Source organism: Nothobranchius furzeri, chromosome 10 (assembly GCF_043380555.1).
Source record: "Nothobranchius furzeri strain GRZ-AD chromosome 10, NfurGRZ-RIMD1, whole genome shotgun sequence".
In the NCBI taxonomy this organism is placed as follows: Eukaryota; Metazoa; Chordata; class Actinopteri; order Cyprinodontiformes; family Nothobranchiidae; genus Nothobranchius; species Nothobranchius furzeri.
Window position 1 is genome coordinate 34,032,142 of NC_091750.1, and position 19,616 is coordinate 34,051,757.

General features: G+C 40.5%; 1 protein-coding gene and 1 pseudogene across 3 annotated transcripts; both read left to right on the top strand.

Annotated features, from left to right (window-relative positions):
• Positions 1-121: 121 nt before the first annotated feature.
• Positions 122-12,478, top strand: fbxo21 (F-box protein 21). Of its 2 annotated transcripts, none has more exons than XM_015960549.3 (12): positions 122-390; positions 904-1,039; positions 1,220-1,329; positions 1,425-1,546; positions 1,808-1,954; positions 2,188-2,321; positions 2,401-2,537; positions 6,036-6,215; positions 8,054-8,186; positions 8,404-8,594; positions 8,683-8,840; positions 11,645-12,478. In XM_015960549.3, the coding sequence occupies exons 1-12, from the start codon at positions 167-169 to the stop codon at positions 11,884-11,886; spliced, it is 1,914 nt and encodes a 637-aa protein (XP_015816035.3). In that variant the 5' UTR covers positions 122-166; the 3' UTR covers positions 11,887-12,478. The 2 variants fall into 2 exon arrangements, with proteins under 2 accessions (XP_015816035.3, XP_015816037.3); XM_015960551.3 differs by having other exon boundaries at positions 1,235-1,329.
• A 370-nt stretch (positions 12,479-12,848) lies between these two features.
• On the top strand, positions 12,849-15,098 carry LOC107386259 (nuclear factor 7, ovary-like; annotated as a pseudogene). The gene has a single exon (XR_011521699.1). The product of XR_011521699.1 is annotated as a nuclear factor 7, ovary-like (transcript).
• Positions 15,099-19,616: the final 4,518 nt, after the last annotated feature.

The window sequence follows — 19,616 nt, forward strand, 5'->3', positions numbered from 1 at the left end:
AGGGACATTGAATGCATCATCAGCAGGAGCGTCCCACCATCGCCTTTCTCTCTAACTTAACAACCAATAATATTGCAGGTTGTGGCAGATGCCCCGCCCTTAGCCCAGCCCCTGCGCCATAAGGAGGCGGTGCCTAAGCGATGAGGTAATGGGGTAAACAGTAAAAATGGCGACGTCTGTAGCCCAAGAGGAGCAACCGATTCTAAACGGGAATATTTCCGAGCCCCAAACTAAAAAACTGACATATTTGCCGACCGAGTTGCTTGAACATATCTTGTGCTTCCCTGTCCTCACACACGTCGACATTTGTAACGTTTCCTGCTGCTGCAAACGACTGCACGACGTTAGCCATGGAAGGGGAAAGGTCTGGGAACACCAGTACAAACTAAGGTGCTCCGATTGTGTGAAAATCCATGCTAGTTCTGGTTTGTGTTGGTTTTTTATGGATTTAGTTAGATAACAATGTTGTTACTGATTTTACCCGTCCTGTTTAGGGCTCTAAAGCCCTTTAATGCCTACTTGACATGAGCTCGTTTCCTGCGAACTGAAACTGTCAGCGAATACATTCTGCTGATGCACCAGATTTATCCTTGAGCTAATCCGGGTACCGGGCATCCCTCTAGACACCCATGACACATGGAATAAAGCTTGCTAGTGACATATAATGTGTTTTTCTTTGAGTATTCAAAAGAAGCATCATCTTTGACCTTGAATCTCTGGGAACCGCACAGGCTCATTCACTGGCTGCTTGGTTTTTCTCTCAGCAAGGAGGCAGCTGCTTCTACAGCAGGAGGACGGACAGTTTTAAAGCGCTGCATGCACCGATTATGGCAGGAAGTGGCCTGATTCTCAGAACACCCTTGCATGTTTCTGAAATAACAAATCTGCTCTTTGCATCAACAGATGGCCGAGATTGCAGAGGTTTTACCGTCAGAACGAGAGCTGCGACTGGCTAAGGGAGTACAAAACACGCCACAGGGTCGGTATACAGATACGAAGGACTGTGGAGTCGATTTCAAAAAGATTTTTCACAGAAGTTGTAAGTAATATGTTTTCTCATTACATTGGAACTTGGTTAACTCTAATCAGATTACTCTGTAAGATGTGATATATTACATCCAGATGTTCCTGGTTGCCTCCAGTCTGTATGTGGGTGCATGCTTGTGCAGTAACATGTATTTTTAAATGTTGCAAACTAACCCAGAGATCTGTAACTCAGCCTTGCGTTGGCCAGGTGTTGGGAGACAGCTTTGCAGAGATTGAATCACTCGGGATGCCGGAGCACTTCTGCGAAGATGAGCTCCTCTTCATACTCAACTCCGACAAGAGGTGAGAGCAGTTTTGTGTGGCTATGAAAGCCTTTGTTGCATTGCGCCCTCTTTTCTGTATCATTAAAGTCCGTCTCTTTCTCCACCGTCTGTTAGGAAAAGCTTGACACTGAAATACTATGCAAGAAAAATCCTTTACTTCCTGAGACAGCAGAACATCTTGAGGAGTCTGAAGACCTTTCTGGAGCAGCCTGCAGAGCAACAATCAGCTCTGGAAGGTGATCCATCAGTACTGACCGTTTGCTGGGTTCTGCTGCACCTCAGCTCAGCTCAGCTACATCTTGTTTTACACACATGTGTCCTGTTTTTGTCTGTAGTATAAATATCTATTTTACAGAGATCTGAATGTATTATCCTGCAGTAATAATTACCATATGAAAATAATTTTAAAAAAGCTTAGAAGGAATGAAAATATGTTACATTGTTCGGGCATTTTCCTTTTTTATTACCACTTTTGATTGTTTTGTTTGCCTCTTTAGGTGCTGTGCTGGTGGATCAGTACTGTAACCCACTGGCAGACGTCACACTGGATGGTGTTTCAGTTCAATTAGATGAAATTATAGAAAAGGCAAAGAAGATGCTAAGAATCAAAAATCCATCTCATCCCAGTCTTCGCATCGCCAACGGTGAGATTATAAGATAATATAGGACAAGAAAAGATTTATTCTTTGTATATATGTGCCTTTTTTCAAAGATTTTTTATTTATTTATTTATTTTGCAGAAAGTTTATTGCATAACTAGACATTTAAAACATTAAGACCTGTGTTTGCACCTGCAGCAAAGTCTGAAACAGCCATGAATCTGCACAGATTTTTGTGTGAGCCATCTTTTAAGAGTTTAGTCTTGTGTGTGCTGTAGGTGACCATGTCATTGAGGACTTTGAGCTCCAGAGGCAGGTGCTGTTTGCTCTGAACTCGGTCTTGTATGAGCAGCTTCAGTACAAAGGCAACGAGTGTGACTATTACAACCCGCTCAATTCTTACATCCATCAGGTCAGCCTTAAACAGGTTTTTCACTAAATTATCAATAATGCATTTATTTTAAAACTATTTTCACTTCCTTTTTACTTAGGTGCTCCTTCGGCATACTGGCATTCCCATCAGCCTCTCTGTTCTTTACATGACCCTGGCCCGGAAGCTGGGCGTTCAGCTGGAGCCCGTCAACTTTCCCAATCACTTCCTGCTGCGCTGGTGCCAAAAACCAAGAAAGTATGACTGGATCTTTCTAAATTAAATTCACATTAGAATAGAATAGAAGTGGCCTTTATTTTCAGGAAGTTCAGACGTACCAGATACAGGTAATTACAGGCATGCATACCCACAGAAATATAAAAGAAAGATATAAAACCAGAAAAATAAGAGGAGGAAAAAACATCAACAGACTGTTTACACACCTGGAAACCCACACAGACACATGGTTGTTATTTTAGCATTTGCTAAAAGACAAAGTGTTGTTTTTTTTCATCTTTTGACTCAGTTTTGACATTTTAAAACGTATGTTTATGTATTTAGCAGACGCTTTTGTCCAAAGCGACTTACAAGTAATAATCGGCATATTGCCCTTGAGGCTAACAACAATAACCAATTTCCAGTCAGTCGTAGGTGGCAGTGAGGCAGCATGATGAATCATGGAGAGGAGGGAACAAGGAGTGGACAGTAGAGAGGGGGGACGGGTGCAGGGGGGGTGCTAGTTTAGAAGATGCTCTCTGAAGAGCAGGGTCTTCAGGAGTTTCTTGAAAATCAAAAAGGAAGCCGCTGTTCTGGTAGTGCTTGGAAGGTCATTCCACATTTGTGGAACGATGCATGAGAAGAGTCTGGATTGTCCTGAGCGTGGTGTAGGCACTGCTAGCCGACCATCCTGTGATGACCGGAGCGGCCGGGCCGAGACGTAAGCCTTTGCAAGAGGATTCAGGTAGATGGGAGCCGTACCATCTCGGACTTTGTATGCTAGTGTTAGCAATTTGAATTTGATGCGTGCTGCTAGCGGTAGCCAGTGGAGCTCAATGAACAGAGGGGTGACGTGTGCTCTTTTAGGCTGATTGAAGACCAGACGCGCCGCTGCGTTCTGGACCATTTGAAGAGGCCTGGAAGACCAGTTAGAAGGGCATTGCAGTAATGGAGGCGGGAGATGACAGTAGATTGCACCAGGAGCTGGGTGGCATGTTGTGTTAGGTATGGTCTGATCTTTCGTATGTTATACAGCGCAAAGCGGCATGAACGGGCAACAGAGGCAACATGATCTTTAAAGGTCAGGTGTTCATCAATCACAACACCCAGATTTCGAACTGCCTTTGAAGGAGCCAGAGATAGGAAGTCATTCTGGATTGAGATATTGTGTTGTATGGATGGTTTTGGTGGGATGACAAGTAGTTCAGTTTTAGAGAGGTTGAGTTGGAGATGGTGGGATTTCATCCATTTTGAGATGTCAGAGAGACAGTTTGATATTCGTGCAGAGACAGTGTGGTCGTCCGGTGGAAATGACAGATAGAGCTGGGTGTCGTCTGCATAGCAGTGGTAGGAGAAGCCATGTGATCGAATGATCTCACCCAGTGAGGTGGTGTATATGGCAAAGAGAAGAGGTCCTAGTACAGAGTCCTGGGGCACTCCTGTGGCAAGATGGTGCACGGTAGAGGATTGTCCAAGCCAAGATACACAGAATGATCGTCCTGTGAGGTAAGATTCAAACCAGGTGTGTGCTTTCTCTGTGATGTCCATGCTAGAGAGTGTGGACAAAAGGAAGCCATGGTTGACAGTGTCACATGCAGCTGATAAGTCGAGCAGGATAAGCACTGAGGATTTGCCAGTCGCTCTAGCTTCTTTTAAGGATTCAGTCACTGCTAACAGAGCAGTTTCAGTGGAGTGGCCCTTTTTGAACCCAGATTGGTAAGGGTCAAGCAGACAGTTTTGTGAGAGGTAGTCTGTGATCTGCTTGAAAGCCGCCTGCCTTTCAATGATTCTGGACAGAAAAGGGAGGAGAGAGATAGGTCGGTAGTTCTCCACATGATTTGGAGGAAGAGATGTTTTTTTAGCAGCGGTTTAACCTGAGCATGCTTGAGAGAGGTGGGAAATGTACCGGATGTCAGTGAAGCGTTGATCACATGTGTGACTGCTGCGGCTACTGTAGGAGCAATAGCTTGGAGCAGCTTAGTCGGAACGGGGTCGAGTGGGCATGTAGTAGGGCGGCTGCACGTGAGAAGCTTGGACACACAGTTCTCAGTGAGAGGGGAAAAAGAGGAAAATGAAGCAGTAGGGTCTGAGATGGTTGGGCTAGAAGGAGTTTGTGGTAGTGAATGTTCAGGAGTGGCCAGTTGAGTAAACTGTTTGCTTATAGCTGCCACTTTGTCAGTGAAGAATGAGGCAAAGGTGTCTGCTGATAGATTGTTGGTAGGAGGTGGAGATGGAGGGGCAAGCAGAGGTTTGAATGTTGGAAATAGTTTCTGAGAGTCAGTAGAGCTGAGAATGTTGTCAGTGTAGAAAGCTTTCTTTGCATCAGTGATGCTGGCAGAGAATGAGGACAGTAATTCCTGAAATTTCAATAGATCACCAGGATCTTTTGTTTTGAGCCATTTCTGTTCCGCAGCACTAAGATTGGTGCGTAGAGCCCGGAGGGTATCATTTAGCCAAGGGTGTGACTGAGAGGATCTAGCAGGTCTAGTGGCTAAAGGACACAAGTTATTAAGACAAGAGCAGAGTGTGGAGCAGAGTGACTCGGTGGCTTCATTCACTTCATAAGCAGAGAATGTGCTGGGAGATGGAAGAGTGGAGGCAACAAGAGAGGAGAAGTGGTTGGGTGCCAGATTGCGGAGGTTGCAGCGGAATGAGACCATTGGGGAGGAAGTAGTGGACCTCCCTTGTAGAGTCGTGCTGAAATGGATGAAGTAATGATCGGAAAGATGCAGCGGTGTGACAGAGATTGTGTCTATGACACAGTTTCTGGTGAGAATGAGGTCAAGTGCTTTTCCAGCTTTGTGAGTTGGAGGACTTTGTACTAGTTTTAGATCAAATGATGACATTAGTGACAGGAAGCCTGATGAGCTGGGATTGTCCAGGTGAATATTCACGTCTCCAAGGATCATTGTGGGAAAGTCGTGCTCAGGAATGGAGGAGAGCAGGGTTGGCCTGGTTGGCGATATATGACAACCAAAAAGAATTTTTTCGGTACAGTTACCTGGATGGCATGGTATTCAAAGGAGTTGTATTTAGTGATGGGAAGCAAATGACTGTATATCCATTTGTTGGACATTAACATGCCAGTTCCACCACCTCGGCCAGATACACGAGAAATGTGGGAGAAAGTGTGGTTAATAGAGGGAGCAGATGGGGTAGCATTGTCACATGGTTTGATCCAGGTCTCAGTGAGGGCCAGTGCATCGAGTGACTGGTGGTTTGCATATGCGGTAATGAAGTCAGCTTTGTTTACAGCTGATTGGCCGTTCCAAAGTCCCATAGACAGGCGGATGTCATGGGGGGGGGTTAGCGAGCGGAGGTTTTGAAGGGTGCGAAAGTGGTTTGCTGTGTGTGATCTTCCTCTGAAGCCGGTGATCCCAGGTATAGGGTAATGGCGCATTTTGCTAGGTGTCGACGGATCAGCGTCTGGGTCGAGATTGTTTGCTCTGTGTTCCTGCTCGATCGTGTTTTTTGAAAGCACAGTTAGATAAGGTCACACATTGTGTTCTTCCTCATCCACATGTGTTGCCATACCGACAGGAGTGAGGACATCTATGACTTTGTCTACATCGATGCCTTTGGTAAAGGCAAGCAGCTGAAGGCCAAGGAGTGTGAGTACCTGATTGGCCACCAGGTGACAGCAGACTACTACAACGCCATCAGCACCACAGAAGTTCTGCTCAGGATGGTGGGAAACCTGCTCAACATTGGCAAAAGAGGGTAAAAGTAAAACTGGTTCAAACGTTTAACTTGGAGCTGCCTGATGGGACAGATGTTCTGCTCATCCTTTTGGCCGCAAAACCTTTCATTCAGTCTTTTATCTAAAGTATGAGTTTGGTTGTGAAACTAAACTGAATAAATTGTTAGGCTGGTTACATTTTGTTTTTCATCATTAGATCTGCAAATGTTTAAGAACGTTTTTCATATAAACTTGTTTTGAGGAATAAATGTTTTCTATGAATAATTCATGATAATTCTGAGAGTTCAATAAAAGCAAATCAGAATTAATTCAGTTTCTTAAAGATCTTTGACGTCTCACCTGAAACTCTTCATCATTCCTGATAGGGCTGCTCGATTATGGCAAAAATGATAATCACGATTATTGTGACTGAAATTGAGATCTCGATCATTTAAGACGATTTTTCAATGAATGTTGATTTTATTTGTTTTATTTATTTATTCAGTCATAAAACTGCTCAGGGCACAATCAGGGCAACACGATGATGACAAAACCAACTCCTGACTCCTAGAATAAAAAGGCCAACACACTTGCTTGTAGTTTATGACCCAAAGGACAGAGTTTAACTCATTTAGGCCCCAAATATCCAACCAGTGTCTTACAAATACTAAATTATACAGTGGCATTCATAACATAAATAAAAAACATATAAACATATATGTTTTAGTGACGGTCATGTTGCGTAATATTTATTTAGTCCTGTCAAGCGGTGCTGCATGAGTGTGTACACTAGCAACGTGTCTCAGAGAGATTAATTCATATTTATCAGCGCGAGAAACTTATTTCTATCTATTTCTAAACTATTTATTTATTTACAGGTCCCATCAGCCACAGCACCCCCCCAACCCCCAACCCAGTCTCACTGCAATCAAGGGCGAGCCGCGCGTGTGTTTAGCGCACCACAGGTGCACATTATGACGTTTTTAGCGGCTCAGGAGCCTGCAGGTACGGTGTGTGTCACTCCGGTTAATCCAAGAGGAAGCCGGCTCTGAGAGCGTTATTTATTTTTTATTTTTTTTGCGACCAACACATCACATCATTCCCTTTCCTAATGTCCTGAAGAACGGTCCGGAGCACAGGCGGAGTGTTTTGCTAACCTGCAGGAAATGTCGACGACAGTTTTCCAGAAAGTAGCTAAGGGTTACCAGAGATGTTTCTACGTTGTTTGTGAGCATGGACGTAATTTTTTTGTCCCCCCCCCCCCCCCCCCCACACACACACACACTTTTTCCAAAGTAAAGTTTTGACCCCTGCACTTTTTACCATCCAAAATCAATATTACGCTATATTAAAGTGACACTGGTTGAGCTCTAGGACCAAGAGGAAAACAACCGTTTGTGTTGAAGCCTGTTTCCCATGAGAGCATACTGTAAAGATACCCCCCCCCCCCCCCCCCCCGTGACCCCCTCACTTTTAAAGTGAAAATTACGTCCATGTTTGCGAGGTACTTTTATAATTTAAAAATTCAAGAAGGGGGTCTAAAAAGATGTTAGAAATAGAAACTAATTTGCTAAATTGGCAACGAGGTGGGAGGAGCGCTTGATTTGTAACTTGGAGCAGCACAAGAGGGAGGAGAAAATAATCTGCTCGTTTTGTTTTGTAATCGTTCCAATCTCAGATCGTAGTTGGGATTAAAATTCGATTGACTGAGCAGCCCTAACTCCTGAGTGTCTATAGCAGACCCAGTTGGAGGGGAATAAACATAAAAGGTTAAATAGTTGATTAGTAAATGGCAAGAAAAACGAATAAACAGAATCACAGGAAGCTGAGTTCTGCTGAAGTGAGTGAATAAATGAATGTAATCTGTGTCTTTATTCAGGGAGGGCAATGAGAAATCCTACCAGCTGCTGAGGGACTCGCTGGATCTCTACCTCACCATCAACCCCGATAATGTTCAGTATTTGCTGCTGCAGGCACGGCTTTACTTCCACCTGGGAATCTGGCCAGAAAAGGTCAGGTTAAAGGTTATTGTTGCTTTGTAGAAATCTGCTTCTGGATGAGTCAAACTCACAGGAATGTGTGTGTTGCCTCTGTCCTCTGATTAGGATTTCTCTTTATGCTTCTGGTGAAAATAAAACCTTAAAGAGCCTTACATCTATGTTTTTGCTGCTTTTTCACATTAATATCCAGAAAAACTCTACTTTCTGCTCACTTTTCATTTAAATCCAGGTGCTGGACATCCTGCAGCACATCCAGGCGCTGGATCCCTCCCAGCACGGTGCCGTGGGTTACCTGGTGCAGCACACACTGGAGCACATTCAGCACAAGAAGCATCCAGCAACACCTGAGGTGAAGAGGCGCAGTGCTCCAGAACACCTGGAGGTCCAGTATTCAGTCGGGCTCATAATGAAACACAAGCGGTGGGTCGCACAAAGACGTACAGAGAACATAAATCCTATAAATTCTCCCTGAATGCAGCCATTACATAAAATCTCTCTCGTGTTTCAGCTCAGGTTATAACTGTGTGATTTATGGATGGGACCCTAAATGCACCATGAGCCAGGAGTGGATCACCACCATGAGGGTTCACCAGTTGTCCAATGGAGCTGACCAGCCTTTCTACAACGTGCTAGTGCAGGACGGGACGTGCCGTTATGCCGCACAGGGTACGTCAGCACGCCGTGAAGCATCTCGTCTGCGTCTGAAGATAGATGAGTCATTTATTTGTCTCAGAGTGAAGTTCATAGCTCTAGCAGCTTCAAAAGGGATACGATAAAAGACGTAAAAAACCAAGGCTGAACAATTAAATGAAATTAAATCTACAATCTCAGTCGGGGTTTGAAACCTGCAGCTCTGGATTCACACCTGTTTCTTAATGACTTTGGCTAAAAATAGATATAATAGTAAATGCAAGTTACTGCAGCTTTTCATGCATCATAGAATAATCACTTTAAATTTCCACAAAAGAATGACATTAATATAATTTTACACATATTCATGTTTTTATACTTTTTTTGCAAACATCAACATCCCGTAGGAAATAAATATCCATCCTCTTTTTGATAAAGTTTCATATTTCTAAAAGAGAAATTGATTTTCAAAAATAACAGTAATAGATACTATTACAGTAGTAGTAGATACTTCGAGAAGAGGGGAAAACATTTCTGACTTTCATGTCAGAAAAAAAATATGATCCTGGTTTTGATTTCAGAATTGTCAACATCCCGTGGGAACTTTAGATGTGGAGTACCACATGTCCAGGAGGGGGAGGAGCCAACCTTACCTGGATGTCCTATGTTTTATATATTCTGGAAGTTGTGCAAATGCAGGGATGGGCGTAGATATTCTGCTGGGGTGGGGCTGGGTTGGTGCCCTCGGACTCCGTGAGGCTCTGTAATGCTGCTGCTTTGGGCCCTGGCAAGATGGGCTGGGGTCTCCATGACCTGGGTGGCATTTTGACAACAGAGGTGCCTATTGGGGCCAGTGGGGGAGCTGGCTCCCTGGAGGGCTAAGCCCAACCAGCCATTCCTCCCCATCCCCGCATATTTCTCTCCTCCTGCTCCCTCACATCAACACACAAACTTGCACATAGGACCTTGGGGGGTGGACAAGTCAGGGAGTGCGGGTATGGATCCCATTTCCACATTACTGTGGCAACCTGCCCCCCAATTTTATTTGCACCTTAAACACTTCCACCAACGATATTCCACGCAAACACACACTTAGGGCCTTGGGAGTGAGCACATCCAACGGCACTTGGCAGGGGGATTTCTCATTCTCATCCCGAGTGCAGGTGCCCACTTCCAATTTTAAACTGCACTTAGACACCGAGGGCTGTGGGTGCAAGTGGGGTGGTGCGGTGGCATCAGCTGGCATAGGCCAGGCGATGCCCACACAGCTCGCTCACCACAGCCATGGAATACACCTCATCAACACACAACACTATATTGGAGCAGGCGGAGGGAGACTAGGGGTCGTAGCACACCTCTGTTGTGGCTAGGCCTCCTGGGGCTGGAGGCTAGGAGGGAGATCTGGCCGTCTGGTTGGGGTCTGGGGTGGTGGGTTGCTGTGCTCAGCGTTGGGCGGGGGAGCCTGCTCATCAGCACCCCAGCAGAAAGGGTTAAACTCTGGTAACCGGTGATGGTTGTACCCCATGTGCAGCAGTACCGGGACCAGAGTGAATAGGGTGTGTATGGGGAGCATGAGTGGGTGTCCTGCGTGCATTTTTGTAAGTCTTTGGTTGTATGTGTATGTGTGAGCATGAGGGAGGGAGTGTGTGACGGTGTTTGTGTATGACTGTATATGTCAGGTGGGGCCTTTGACTCCTCCCCTCTCCTGGGACTTCTTATGATGATATAGATCTTCGTCTCCCCTCCCCCCGCCTCACCTGGTGTGGAGTGCGGTGCCTTGGTCTGCCTGAGTGTTCGTGGCTCCCGGGTCAGGGGGTTTAAGATTTTTTGGCATCTGTCTGACCAATCCCAGTGGCTGTCTGGTGGGGTCTGGGTCCCTGGGCTCTGCTGGGTCCCCGGCGGGGGTAGTCGCCCCTGGGTCCCGGGTCTCTGGGTTCCGGCGGGGGAGGCTGCGGGTGGGTCTGTGGGCTTGCTGCTGATATCTCCAGGGGCTCTGCCGGCTGCTGGTTGTGGCCCCCCTGGGCGATCCTCTGCGCCTCTCGAGGGGGGCGGGGGCCTTTCTGGTCGCAGTCTCCCTGGGGTTCCTGTGCTCTGGGGCAGCTCCTGGATCTCTGGAACTTGGAGCTCCCCCCGTCTCCTACACATCTTTGGGGGGCAGATCTGTGGTCCCTCACACTCTACTGGACGTTCCTATAGAGAAACCTTACATAAACAAGCGTGTGTACACACACAGGTGCTCACATGGTGCTCTCATAAGTATGGGCTTGGGCACGTTAAACACATGTCTTAAGGCTATGGTTGCCCCCCCCCCCCCCCTGTCTCTTCCTTTCCCTTTCACCTCTTGACTCCGTGTCTGGTCGGAATTATAAAACATTCAGCAACAATAACAATAAAGTTTTAAGTATCAGGCGTGACATTAGAAGCAGACGCTTTGATGCTCCACCTGAGAGTAAATCTGTAAGGCTTGTCACCGGCATTCAGACATCAATTCTGTTTGCTTCACAGCCAGACAGGACACAGGGAAAAGAAAAAATAAAGATGTGGAGTACCATTCTTGGACCTTTCTAGCAGATTTCCAAAAAAATTCCTCTATTTTTTTTAACAATTTAATTGATTTCAAAGTCAGGAAAGCAAAAATTTAAAACAAATATCACAAATCTTCAACAAGGAGCTAACACAAAAAATAAAATGAACACAGATCACTGAGATCTTCGACATCCACTGGTCTTTAAGGTCTTAGCGTTTGTGATGACTACTATAACATCCACACTCCTCAGGCTGCTTTGCAGTGAAAAATTAAATAAAATCTGAAAATTTCTTATACTTTATTTGATTGTCAGAGAACCTGGAGCCCCACTCATCCCCATTGGAGATCGGACACCCGGAGGTGGGACGCTACTTCTCAGAGTTCACAGAAACTCACTACGTTGCCAATGAAGAACTGCAGGCGCGATACCCAGAGGACACGGGGGAGACCCTGGACACGGTGAGACAGCTCTACCACAGAAACGCTCCGGGTTCAGGGAGCCAAGAGGGGACTCCTGCTGAGGACCAAAACCACCAACAAGCCATGTTGATGTAGCAAGTGTCCAGCCCGCTGCAGCTCAGTGTTAACCCATCACCCGTTCTCCGTTCACAACCAACGTAGCTGTCCCTGTGGTGCACATTTAGGTGGAGACCGGTCCAAAAAACGTGATTTTAGTTTAATTTATTTGAAAGAAGAAAATAATGTTGATGTAAAAAATCATCCTGTTGCTTATTAGTCTGTTTAAAATCCAACCACAGAGCTGAAAAAATGATGTGGGGAAAAAAACGTCAAAGTTACACAAAATAAAAGGAAGTAAAAAGTTCTGCTGAGCAAATGAAGGACGAGCACCCAGGTGCTGTAAATCCTCCTCTTGTCTGAACGTAAGGAATGCTTCTGCACCCACATCTCGCGTCCTGCACCGTGTGTACCAGAAGCCCAGTGCCACAAAATCATGAAGGAAACGCTGACTTCCCACTTTCCGGCTTTTAACTGTTCCATGCACTCATGAAAGTCAGACTCACATTCCCTGATTTCTTTCTTTACATTTATAAATAAGTCCTGTACCATGTGGTTCATAGAGGCTAAACACTTGAAACAGAGATGACTCAGAATCACAAGGAAACAAAATAAATCCTTTCAAGTTTTACAGTTTCTTTTGTCTTGTTTTGCATCGAGCTGAAGTTGGTTCCCGTTTGTGGTTTCTGAGTCAGAAAGAACAATGTTTCTGATCCCTGAGCGTCTTTAATCGGCTCTAGCTGTAAAACTACAAAAGTTAAACCTGAACTAGATCATTCTGAGCTAATAGCAGAATCCTTTAATTATAGTTAGAGGTTTGTGAAGCTTTTATTTTAACTTGTAAAGTTTAATGAAGTGCCATTTCTGCACAAATGTATGATTTTTGCATTTTTTTCTTTTCTCATAAATAAAATGTAAAAGTATGACCTTTTCTTCTGTCACCTGTGAAAATACAGATGAAGGGATAAAAATTGGGTTTTGGGCAGATTTTTGAGGAATGCATGTTTTTAAATGAGATATAGTAAAGAATTGTTTTAGCAGCACCATCTGAAGGCATCTTTGTTAAATGTCATTCAACCAGTTCCACCCATAAGAAGCTAAACGAAAGTGAAAGATTTAAACCGGAGATCGTCATGAAAGAACACAGAAAAGGAGATTTGTAAGTCACGATATTGTGTCTTCTTCTGATTTAGTTATTTTTAAATATTTTCTATAAGAAAAGGCAAAAAATGGCTGAGAAACTCGCTCTTGTTGAAGATTATCTACGTTTGTTCAGAGACTTTCAGAGATCCTGTGTCTCTGAGCTGCAACCACAGCTTCTGTTCAAGCTGCCTGCAGAAGTTCTGGAAACAAGCTAACACCAGAAACTGTCCTGTTTGTAAAAGAAGGTCTTCTAAGGACATCTTAGTGAATTTTGGACTGAAGCAACTTGCTGACTCTTTTGCTGGGAGGCAGAAATCTGGATCATCTGAGACAGAAAAAGGAGAGAAGACGTTGCAGGTGGTGTGCAGCAAACATCAGGAAGAGCCTAAACTGTTCTGTGAAGACGAGCAGAGAGCTGTGTGTCCTGTCTGTGACTTTTCTCTCCACCAGAGTCACAAAGTGGTTCCTGTAGAACAAGCAGTCAGTGAGCTGAAGGAGCAGCTGGAATCGGACTTAAAGTCTCTGCAGGACAAGAGGAACAAATACAAACAAGTGGAGGAAACATACGATGATGTGATTCGACACTCCAAGAAGCAGCTGGTGTCCACAGAGAGACAGATCAGAGCAGAGTTCAACAAGCTCCACCAGTTCCTGAAAGAGGAAGAGGAGTCCAGACTGGCAGCTCTGAGGGAGGAAGAGGAGCAGAAGGAGAAGACTATCAGCAGAGAGATGAAGAGGATTCAGCAGCAGATCTCCTCTCTGTCAGACAGCATCTCTGCTGTTGAAGACGAGCTGCAGAAAGACAACGTGGCGATCCTCAGCAGCTATAAAGACACTCGGACCAGAACCAGAACCCAGAGCTCAGTGTCAGATCCACAGCTGGTCTCAGGAGCTCTGATAGATGTGGCCAAACACCTGGGCAACCTGTCCTTCAGAGTCTGGGAGAAGATGAAGGACAAGGTCCACTTCAGTCCTGTCATCCTGGACCCAAACACTGCCCACCCCGGGCTCTATGTGTCTGATGATCTGACCAGTGTGAGACGTGGAGACACATGGCAGCAGCTTCCTGATAATCCAGAGAGAAACACTATGTATTCTGATGTTTTTGGTTCTGAGGGCTTCAGCTCAGGGAGACACAGCTGGGAGGTGGAGGTGGGAGATCTTCCTGAATGGATTATTGGTTTGGTTAAAGAGTCAGTGGACAGGAAGGGAGAACTAAAAGCTTCACCAGAATATGGGATCTGGTGTATATGGCATTTTGGTGGAAAATACATTAATGGTTCTGGTCAAATTATCTCAGTGAAGAAGAATCTCCAGAGGATCAGAGTCCAGCTGGACTACGACAGGGGGGACGTGTCCTTCTACGACTCTGAAGACATGTCTCACCTCTACACTCACAGAGACACTTTCACTGAGAAACTTTTCCCTTATTTCTTTGTTTTTCAAGCTGGAGCTGCTAAAACCTCTGAGCTCAAAATCTACCAAATGAGTAAGTTTTAGATATTTGAAAGCGATCGGGTAACAGGTAAGCACTTATAGAAGCAAAAGTAAGATTTAAAATTAAAAATAGTCTAGATGCCACCTTTCCGAGCATCCCTGAATGCATCATTTTTAGAGCAGTGCAGCTCCGTTCTGTAATTACGTTTAAGACTAATTAGTGGTTATTAGTCTGCTGTTGTGTGAGGAGATGCTTCTTGATTCAGTGAAACTGGCTCATTAGTTTAAGACGGATCATATCTAACAACATTTCATTTTCTGTTTTCTTTTTCCCATTTCTTCACAACACACACTTACACACATTTATCACCCACACACTGACTGGTCTCCCAACCGTCACATACCAGTCAGCACCAGTTGATGTAACAGTTCCAGACTATCAGAAATACATCTTTAAGTTATTTCAATTAAAAAAAGTCTGAAGCTATAGGGATTAAATATTTTTATATTATGGGGTCAGTTTTATTAAGGTTTATTGTAAAACTGCTGAACCTTTACTAAACTGAAACACACGACAGTCATCAGGATTAAATGATTCTGATTTATTTTCTTCAATTTGAATTCATGAATTTCCTCATATTTGGTGAATAAACACTTCCGATGTTGGAAAATGTTTGGGTTGAATTTCTTGGTGTGGATGTTATGAAAAGAAGAGCTAAGTTGAAACCCAAAACCGCTCCCTTAGGTTAGATGTTGGTTTTTCTTGTTCGACAAGGGTGACTTCCTCACTCCCCTCTTCTTTCCTGCACTCATTTAAAGTCAGGCTGTAGTTGGAAAAAACCTGAACGTCCCTCCTAGTCCTCATCTGTCTCGGGTGTCCAATAGCAGCACTGATGTGTACAAGTCATCTAACTTAATCTATTTCTTTATCTTTAGTGAGATTGCTGACATCTTCCCTCTAAAACACGTTGTGACAACCTGAGGTTGCACCGCATTGCTCATTTCCTGCCTCCTCTCTGCCTCGATGGCAAATGTTCAGCACCTGTGCGCCACGCCCATGTTCACCTTTCAAAAGGAAAGCCACACTGTGTCTCTCCTGTTTTTTTTTCCAATCGTTTCCTTTGATTCCCTTGGATGTAAAGTGCTGGAGAAAGAGTCAGCATGTGGAGCGTCTTCCTGTGACGGCGTGGATTCACCCATCATTCCTGTTGGGTAGTTTTATCAATCCAGGATTACCTTAGGGAAAGTTCAAAGCACAGGGGGTCATAGTTATCAATCGATTAACACCAACACCAATAATCAACAATCAATTTAGACTTTGCAAAGTGGAGAGGAAAAGATACACAGTTCATTCTCAACGGACAGACGTCCTCCGAAAAGCATTTGTTAAGCACACACACACAAAAGATGAATGCACACACACATTTTGACATTTCTTAGACTCTCAGACAGAAAGCCGTAAAAAAGGGAGACTAAGCTTTCTCCAGGTGCACTAAATCAACAAAGCAGTTCCTGCACTTTCTCAAGAGTTTTACTGATAAAGGTTGTTTCAAGGCTAGGTCATCCCACTAAAACCTCCTCCCTGTGAGTCCTGCAGGGGCCTGTCATCTGTCAGTGGAATAAATGGATGAAGCTACGTTTTAAACACCAGATGCTTAACAGTCAAGACATTAATATCAATTCAATAATGTTAATATCAGTTTTTATCCATCAATTCCAGAGAATAGATTCTGAATTGTGTCCTGCTAGAAGAATCATTCACACCCCGGTCAACTCCTTATTCCATGGCAACGACAAAAGAAGATAAAAAGGAAAATTAAAATGGAGCTACACCAAAACCAAGGACCAGACTGCTGATTTGTCTTCATGGACTGTGCTGTATTCTTTATTCGGCTGGTTGCCTACACTTTTTATAGAAATTGAGGGTGTATACAAAATCATTTTAAGTATTTATCCTTGTGTGACAAAGGAAAACTGTGTTCAAAGCTCATTTCTTAAACATTCACCATCGTCCTATAACTCAGGAGGGTGACCTGACTGGCACCCCATAATATTAACCTAACCAACCCAGATGAGAAACTGTTACGTTTTCACATGCAGGTCAGATCTAGATCTGAACCTTTAACTATGTGGTTATTGATAATGATATTATAATTTATTGTCATGACCAGCAAATGCTGGCTGTGGGCATTTAGGGGAGAAAGTGTCTGTTTTATTATCAAACATGTACGTTTTATTATCAAACATATATGTTTTGTTATCAAACATGTATGTTTAATTATCAAACATGTATGTTTTTTTATTAAACATATATGTTTTATCATCAAACATGTATGTTTAATTATCAAACATGTATGTTTTATTATCAAACATATATGTTTTCTTATCAAAAATACATGTTTTATTATCAAACTTGTATGTTTAATTATCAAACATGTATGTTTTATTATCAAACATGTATATTTTATTATCAAACATGTATGTTTTGTTATCAAACATGTATGTTTCGTTATCAAACATGTATGTTTTGTTATCAAATATGTGTTTTCTTATCAAACATGTGTTTAATTATCATACATGTATGTTTTATTATCAAACATGGCTTTTGTTATCAAACATATATGTTTTATTATCAAACATGTATGTTTAATTATCAATCATGTATGTTTTATTATCAAACATGTATGTTTTATTATCAAACATGTATGTTTTATTATCAAACATGTATGTTTTATTATCAAAAATATGTTTTATCATACATATATGTTTTATTATCATACATATGTTTTATCATACATATATGTTTTATTATTATACATATATGTTTTATTATTATACATATAAGTTTTATTATTATACATATAAGTTTTATTATCAAACATGTATGTTTTATTATCAAACATATGTTTTATCATACATATATGTTTTATTATTAAACATGAATGTTTAATTATCAAACATGTATGTTTTGTTATCAAACATGTATGTTTTATTATCAAACATATGTTTTATTATCAAACATATGTTTTATCATGCATATATGTTTTATTATCATACATATATGTTTTATCATCAAGCATATATGTTTTATTATCAAGCATATATGTTTTATTATCAAGCATATATGTTTTATTATCAAACATATGTTTTATCATACATGTATGTTTTATTATCAAACATATATTTTATCATACATATATGTTTGATTATCATACATATGTTTTATCATACATATATGTTTTATTATCATACATATAAGTTTTATTATCAAACATGTATGTTTTCTTATCAAACATGTGTTTAATTATCACACATGTATGTTTTATTATCAAACATCTATGTTTTATTATCAAACATATGTATATTTTGTTATCAAACATGTATGTTTTGTTATCAAACATGTATGTTTTGTTATCAAACATATATGTTTTATCATACATATGTTTTATTATCATAAATATGTTTTATCATACATATATGTTTTATTATTATACATATATGTTTTATTATCAAGCATCTATGTTTTATTATCAAACATATGTTTTATCATACATATATGTTTTATTATTAAACATATATGTTTTATCATCAAACATGTATGTTTAATTATCAAACATGTATGTTTTATTATCAAACATGTATGTTTTATTATCAAACATATATGTTTTGTTATCAAACATGTGTTTTCTTATCAAACATGTGTTTAATTATCACACATGTATGTTTTATAATCAAACATGTATTTTATTATCAAATATATATGTTTTATTATCAAACATGTATGTTTTATTATCAAACATGTATGTTTTATTATCAAACATGTGTTTTATTATCAAACATAGATGTTTTATTATCAAACATGTATGTTTAATTATAAAACATATATGTTTTATTATCAAACATATGTTTTATCATACATATATGTTTTATTATTAAACATATATGTTTTATCATCAAACATGTATGTTTAATTATCAAGCATGTATGTTTTATTATCAAACATATATGTTTTATTATCAAACATATATGTTTTGTTATCAAACATGTGTTTTCTTATCAAAAATACATGTTTTATTATCAAACTTGTATGTTTAATTATCAAACATGTATGTTTTATTATCAAACATGTATATTTTATTATCAAACATGTATGTTTTGTTATCAAACATGTATGTTTCGTTATCAAACATATATGTTTTGTTATCAACAACATATTTGTTTTGTTTTCAAACATGCATGTTTTATTATCAAACATGTATGCTTTATTATCAAACATGTGTTTTATTATCAAACATGTATGTTTAATTATCAAACATGTATGTTTTATTATCAAACATGTATGTTTTATTATCAAACATATATGTTTTGTTATCATACATGTATGTTTTATTATAAAACATGTATGTTTTATTATCAAACATGTATGTTTGATTAACAAACATGAATGTTTTATTATCAAATATATGTTTTATTATCAAACATATGTTTTATTATCAAACGTATGTTTTATTATCAAACATGTATGTTTTATTATCAAACATATGTTTTGTTATAAAACATGCATGTTTTATTATCAAACATGTATGTTTTATCATACATATTTGTTTTATTATCATACAAATATGTTTTCTTATCAAACATATATGTTTTATTATCAAACAAGTGTTTTATGATCAAACATGTGTTTAATTATCAAACATGTATGTTTTATTATCAAACATGTATGTTTTACTATCAAACATATATGTTTTGTTATCAAACATGTATGTTTGATAATAAAACATGTATGTTTTATTATCAAACATGTATGTTTTATTATCAAACATGTATGTTTTATTATCAAACATATGTGTTTTATTATCAAACATGTATGTTTAATTATCAAACATGTATGTTTTTTTATCAAACATGTATGTTTTCTTATCAAACCTATGTTTTATTATCAAACATGTATGTTTTATTATCAAACATATATGTTTTGTTATCAAACATGTATGTTTTATTATCAAACATTTGTTTTATTATCAAACATGTATGTTTTATTATCAAACATATGTTTTGTTATCAAACATGTATGTTTGATTATAAAACATGTGTTTTATTATCAAACATGTATGTTTGATTATCAAACATATGTTTTATAATCAAACATATATGTTTTGTTATCAAACATGTATGTTTTGTTATCA